This window comes from Galeopterus variegatus, unplaced genomic scaffold (assembly GCF_000696425.1).
Source record: "Galeopterus variegatus unplaced genomic scaffold, G_variegatus-3.0.2 Scaffold171, whole genome shotgun sequence".
Taxonomy (NCBI): domain Eukaryota; kingdom Metazoa; phylum Chordata; class Mammalia; order Dermoptera; family Cynocephalidae; genus Galeopterus; species Galeopterus variegatus.
In genome coordinates, this window is record NW_007726282.1 from 124,652 (window position 1) to 131,294 (window position 6,643).

The 6,643-nt window shown below is 44.3% G+C and overlaps 1 protein-coding gene across 1 annotated transcript in view; it reads right to left on the reverse strand.

Moving 5' to 3' along the window:
* Window positions 1-1,834, reverse strand: part of QTRT1 (queuine tRNA-ribosyltransferase 1) — a 7,707-nt gene extending 5,873 nt beyond the window's left edge. The window contains exons 1-3 of the mRNA XM_008595079.1: window positions 1,573-1,834; window positions 1,264-1,332; window positions 1,028-1,166 (exon numbers count right to left, since the gene is read on the reverse strand). Of these exons, the coding sequence (XP_008593301.1) occupies window positions 1,028-1,166; window positions 1,264-1,332; window positions 1,573-1,815 (451 nt within the window). The 5' untranslated portion in view covers window positions 1,816-1,834. The remainder of the gene's footprint in view (window positions 1-1,027; window positions 1,167-1,263; window positions 1,333-1,572) is intronic.
* Window positions 1,835-6,643: the final 4,809 nt, after the last annotated feature.

The following is a 6,643-nucleotide window of genomic DNA, read 5'->3' on the forward strand; positions in this document are numbered from 1 at the left end:
AAAAAAGGAAAAAAAAAAAAAAAAAAAAAGAATAAACCGTGAAATGAAACCAAAATGATATACAAAATGGGAATAGCCCTATCAAAATGTTAAATAAATTGAATTCATGACCACAAACCTTCCCATGACAAAACTCCAGGCCCAGGGGATTTTAATGGAGAATTCTATGAGACATTTAAAGAAGAAATAACACCAATCTTAGGCAAATTCTACCAGAAAACAAACATAGGAAGAGCAAATAAACATCAGAGGCCTGGGATACTGATGAAACATACTGACCATGACCTGGTAATTGCTGGAGCTAGATGACAGGGATATGGGGTTCTGTCTACTTTTGTATATATTTGAAATTTTGCATAATTACAAGAAACACAAAGAACAAAGGAGTGTGCTATAAATAGTAGGCTCTAATAAGGAAAAAATTAGAGAAATTTAAACTTGCTTGTATTTGCATAAACTCTGGAAGGATTTACAAGGAACTAGTGACAGTGATGGTGTGCGAGAGTGAAGGAGACAGATGGTGGAAAGGAGAGGGAAAGGCATTGTTTACTGTACACATTTTTATACAAAGATGTATATGAAATGTATTCTTGTTCATTTTTTTTTTTAAAGAATAATTCAGTGTTATAACACCAAGGTCAAGGGTTCGAATCTCGCACAGGCCAGCTGCTAAAAACGAAAAACAAAAAACTATCCTACCACGGACGGGCTATTATTTTATTTATTTATTTATTTTTTGTCTTTTGTCTTTTTCCGTGTCCGGCAACGGATCGCAACCCTCAGTGTTGCCCCCGCACCGGACCGGGGACCGGCAACGGGACTGCAACCCTCGGCGTCGCGAACCGGTCTGTATGTGGGATCCGAACCTAACCCTATCCAGTGCGCCACCGGGCCGGCCCCAGACGGGCTATTATTTATCCCCCTTTGAGTGGGCTCCACTAAAGCTCAGGGCGAGGGAGTGACTTGCCCCAAACCACGCAGCAGGGCCGCCTCACTTCCACCCACCGACAGGAGAAGGTGCGCTCACCCAGCGCGTTCTGGATCTCCACGGACTTCTCTGGGCTCAGAAGGGTCTCGTCGCCGTCGTAAGGGGAGCGGAAACGGACGCCCTCCTCCGTCACCTCGGACAGGGACACCAGGGACACCATCTGGAAGCCGCCGCTGTCCTGGGGGAAGCCCCACCGCAGGGCTGTCAGGGGATGGAGATGGGGGAGTCCTCACCCCAGAGAAGCGCCCTGGGATCCCGGTCCGACCCCACCTCACCGTCAGCAGATTGTGGGGCCAATTCATGAAGCCGTGGAGACCGTGGGCTTTCTGGATCAGCTCGGGGCCCTGGGTTGGCGGAAGAAAATGTCAGGTTAGGGGTGAGGGGGACGCTGGGGGCCCGTGTTGGGGGACAGGGCTGACCGGCTTCGGTTCCCGCCGCTCTCTCACACCCAGTCCCCGGCCTGGGAGACCAGGGGCGCTCTCTACGCGTTTGTCGATTGACTTTTGGAGGCGTACCCGAGCCTGGGGGACGCCCTAGGGCTCCTCACGCTCGGCAATCGCCCAGCCCGGGCAGAGCCCACCCACCGGCCTCAGACCCAGATGGTAGGTGTTGCCCAGGCAGATGCGGCATCCCAGAGCGTCCAGCTGCTCCGCCGTAATGCCTTTCATGGTGGCCTGCGTGCCCACTGGCATGAACACCGGAGTGGCCACCGGTCCGTGCGGCAGCCGCAGCTCTCCCGCCCGGGCCCTGGAGCGGTTGCATTCGGCCACCAGCCGCATGATCCGAGGCGCCGATTCTAGTGTTCCTTGGCTTCCCGCTGCAGCCATCTTGACTACCGGAACCACGTGAGCCGTGGAACACCATGGGCGGCGCCATATTGTCTGAAGTCACGTGACGCGCGAGGGAGGCTGAAGCCCTGGGAGCGCGTCCGGGGACCATGGCAACAGACGCCGGCCACCTAATCCCTGCAGGGCTACCAGTTCACTCCACCCGCAGCGCGCGAATGCAAAGAATCAAGATTGTTCTGGGTACGACTCCTATCCTGCCACTTTTCGCTCTACAGTCATTTTCTTCTGCATAAAATGTGGCGAATTTTAGCATCTCGGCATAAGGACGTTGTAAAGATTGAGTGACAGCCATGAATGTGTAGATCCTTACACACTGCCTGGCACAGGCTTTTGTCTTGTCGTGCTCATTGCTTTGTCCGGAGAGCTTAGAACAGGACGTGCTCAAAAAACATTACTTTATTCGATAAAAGAAGGAATCCCAGGTTTATAGAAAGGGAGGCTAAGGCCCAGGACCAGGCTACATTTATTTGTTCATTCAGTGTAGACCTATATATTTGTATTCCCCACTAGTGCCAGCCTCCAGGATGTACAGGAGGTGAGTGAGGCTGGTCGTAAATTTATTCAGCGCTGGTTGCGTTCTATTAATAATACATAATATTACATAATAAATGATGATCGTTATTGTTGGAAATCGAGCTTGTATCGGACCAGCAGAGAGCGCCATTGTCCCAGAACATTTCGTCTCAAATGAGGACTGTCTTGAACTGGGCTGCTCGTGATATGACTGCCTCTCAGGGTTCCGTAAGAAAGGCTAATGATGCCAGTTTTTCAGGGTGGTGGAGTGTCCTCAATGAGGCCACGCCTGGAAATCACCCACCCAGAAAACCCACCTTGGGGCTTTGGCATTTGCTGCTGCCTTTGTATGCAACGCTCATCCTTTTCTGATTCCCCATGTGTGGCAGATATTTTTCACTGAGATTGCTCCCCCTCAGAAAATTCTGACCTCCCCGGTCTCTCTCTTTTTTTTTGGCGCTGACCAGTGTGGGGATCTGAACCCTTGACCTTGGTGTTATCAACACCATGCTCTAACCAACTGAGCTAAACGGGCAGCCCTCTCCAATCTTAAGAACACTCCACCCCTTATCACTCTGTGTCACATCACTTGTAACTGATGTTTTTATTTTTTTTAATTTTATTTATTTATTTTTTTTTTTTTTAAAGATGACCGGTAAGGGGATCTTAACCCTTGACTTGGTGTTGTCAGCACCACGCTCACCCAGTGCGCAAACCGGCCATCCCTATATGGGATCTGAACCCGTGGCCTTGGTGTTATCAGCACCGCACTCTCCTGAGTGAGCCACAGGCCGGCCCAGTAACTGATGTTTTTAAAAACCTCTGTACAGGGCCGGCATGCGGCTCACTCGGTAGAGTGCGGTGCTGATAACACCAAGGCCGCGGGTTCGGATCCTATATAGGGATGGCCGGTTTGCTCACTGGCTGAGCGTGGTGCTGACAACACCAAGCCAAGGGTTGAAATCCCCTTACCGGTCATTTAAAAAAAAAAAAAATTTAAAAAAACCTCTATACATAGACAACGTACATGTTTTTATCCCAAGATCAGTCCTCTCCTGTGAACTCCTGACAGCCTCTTTACAGATGCCTTCTTGACATCTCCACTGGGTGTCTGTAGGTATCCAAACCCCACCCCCTCCCCACCATAAGCTTGTCTACCTTTCTCTATCTTCCCCTTCTCGGTAATAGCCGTGGTATGGTGTCTGCTGTAAGTTTTTTGAAGATACATCATGTCAGGTAAAGAAAGATCCTTTCAATTCCTAGTTCATTAATAGGTTTTTATCATAAATAAGTGTTTATCAAACACTTTTTCTACATATACAGAAATAACCATGTAATTGTCTCATTTAACCTGTTAATATGTCAAATGAGGCCTGGCTGGTTGCTCACTTGGTTAGAGTGTTGTACTAACACCAAGGTGAAGGGTTCAGATCCCCTTACCAGCCAGCCGCCAAAAAAAAAAAAAAAAAGAGAGAAAGAAATACGTCAAATGACATAAATTTATTTTCTAGAGCTGATTTCCATCCCATAAACCTACCTTGGTCATGATATACTTTTATACATGTTGCTGTATTATTTATTTATTTATTTATTTTTGGTGGCTGGCCAGTACAGGGATCAAACCCTGGACATTTGTGTTATCAGAACCACGCTCTGCTGAGTAAGCTAAATGGTCAGCTCTTAAATAATATTTCATTTTATGTTTTATCAATATATTATTAATATTTTAAAAGAATTTGTATATCTCTATTATAAATTATATTGGTCTATAATTTTCCTTTCTTGTACTGTCTTTGCCTGGGTTTGGTGTTCCAATTATAGACTGAAGAATGTTCCTGCTCTTTCTATTCTCAAGAAGAAATTGTGCAGATTGGAATGATCTATTTCTTGAGTGTTTCATTTCTCTCAGCTGTTAAGTCCATCCAGTTATGTTGCTTTTCTTGTAGGAATATTTTAAACTACTGATTTAAGTTTTGTAATGATTATAGAGGACTGTTCAGGTTTTCCATTCCTTCTCAAGTCAACTCAAGTAAGTAGTATTTTTCTAAGAAATTATTTATTTCATCTACATTGTCTAAGGTATTGGCTTACAGTTGCTCCTAATGACTTTATATTATTTTATTCCCCTCTTTATGGATTTCAGATGCAGAGGTTTGAGATATTCATAATCCTTTGATGATGGCACATTATCATTAAGATCCATGTAAGACGTCTCTTTTTTCTTTTCTTTAATCACCGTTACCCTATCTCCATAGCATATCTTTTTCTTTGATATTAAAAGAATGATTCCAGCTTTGCTTATGTTATGATAACCTTTAAATATTTCTGTACATCCTATGACTACAATTTTCTGCCTTATGTATGATGTGTCTTTAGAAAACAACAAAGTTCTAGATTTTGTACTTTTAACCATTCCAATAATCTTAGCCTTTTACTTAAAATTTATCCCATTTACATTTATAATGGTTACTGATATATTTGGATCTGATTCTGTCTACTTACAAGCTTTCTATTTGTGTGGCTTGTTTGGCTTCTTTTATTTGCTTTTTTCCTCCCTCCTCTCTTGCCTTCTTTAAAATAGATCAAAAAATGTCATTCCTTTTTTTTTTTCTCAATTAACTTTTTACGGCCGGCCCGGTGGCACACTGCTACAGTGCGCCACTTGGGAAGCGCGGCGGCGCTCCCGCCGAGGGTTCGGATCCCACATACAAACCGGTTCCCGCTCACTGGCTGAGCGAGGAGCGGGGGCAACACCGAGGGTTGCGATCCCGTTGCCAGTCCCCAGTCCGGTATGGGCATGACACTGAGGGTTGCGATCTGTTGCCGGTCATGAAAAAAAAAAAAAAAAAGTCAATTAACTTTTTACTCCTACTGGCCTGAAATTTTTATGGATACACCCATTTATATGCAGTATTTTTGCTTGTAACTTCTACTCACTTAGACCTTGCATCTCAGATCCATTTCTATTTGTCTGAAGTAAATCTTTGAAACTTCTTTCATTAATAAGCACTCTATAGGAGCTGGCTGGTTAGCTCACTTGGTTAGAGTGTGGTTTTGGTAACACCAAGGTCAAGGGATGAGATCCATTACCAGCCAGCTACCAAAATAAATAAGTAAATAAATAAGCACTCTGTGTTGAAAAACTCTCTACAATGTTGTCTGTCTGAAAAGAGATTTATTTTGCCTAGTTCATGAAAGATAGTTTCATTGGGCATAGAATTCTAGGTTGGCAATTATTTTCTTTTGGCATGTTGAACGTATTGTGGCTTCTGATAGCACTGTTAAGAAGTAGCATCTCAATCTAAATGCTATTTCTTGTGATCTGTTTTTGCCATGTTGGTTTTTTAAAAAAAACATTCCTTTTTCTTTGCCATTTTGCAATTTCCCATGATGTGTCTGTGGATGTGATCAGTTGTACAATGGAGTCACTTATGTCAAGCCCTAATAAAAGAGAGCTGGGAGACAATGAAGGGAGGGCCCTCACACATTTGCCTGAAAACAAGAACTATCACAAGAGACTCTGCCAAAACCACGACATAATACAAAGGTTATCACAACCTTGCACAAAGATTACTTCTAAAAAGATGTCGGGCCGGCCCATGGCTCACTCGGGAGAGTGTGGTGCTGATAACACCAAGGCCCCGGGTTCGGATCCCTATATAGGGATGGCCGGTTAGCTCACTTGGGAGAGCGTGGTGCTGACAACACCAAGTCAAGGGTTAAGATCCCCTTACCGGTCATCTTTTTTTTAAAAAAAATAAATAAATAGATAAAATAAAATAAAAAGATGCCTGCCCAGCAACTGCCTGTTCCACTAATGCACTGATATCACTCTTGTTATTAATGCTTGTAGCCAAGGATAATTGTTTTAAAACAACTAATGTAACCTTCCTCATTTCACCTTTAAAATCTCTTGCATTCCTTTGCCTCCCTAGATGCACCTATGACCCATCATTGTACACATATCCCAGATAGCAATCTCCTGCTATTTCTGAATAAATTCTTTGCTCTGGAAAGCTAGTCTCTCTGCTGTTTATTTTAGGTTGACATGTCTACTCATGGATTTCTTTTTTTTATCCTGTTTGGGATTTCCTGAATTTCTTGGCTCTGGTAATTGGGGACAAATTACCTTTCAACAATTTTGAAAAAAGCTCAGTCATGATCTCTTTGAAGAACTGCACTTCTCAGGAACTTAGCCTCAGCACATGGAGCTGAGGGCAGGATGAAACGCTGGCCTCCTGTCCCTCCTGAGAAGATTGCCTTCCAACTCAGAGCTGGGGAGACAGCAAACCCT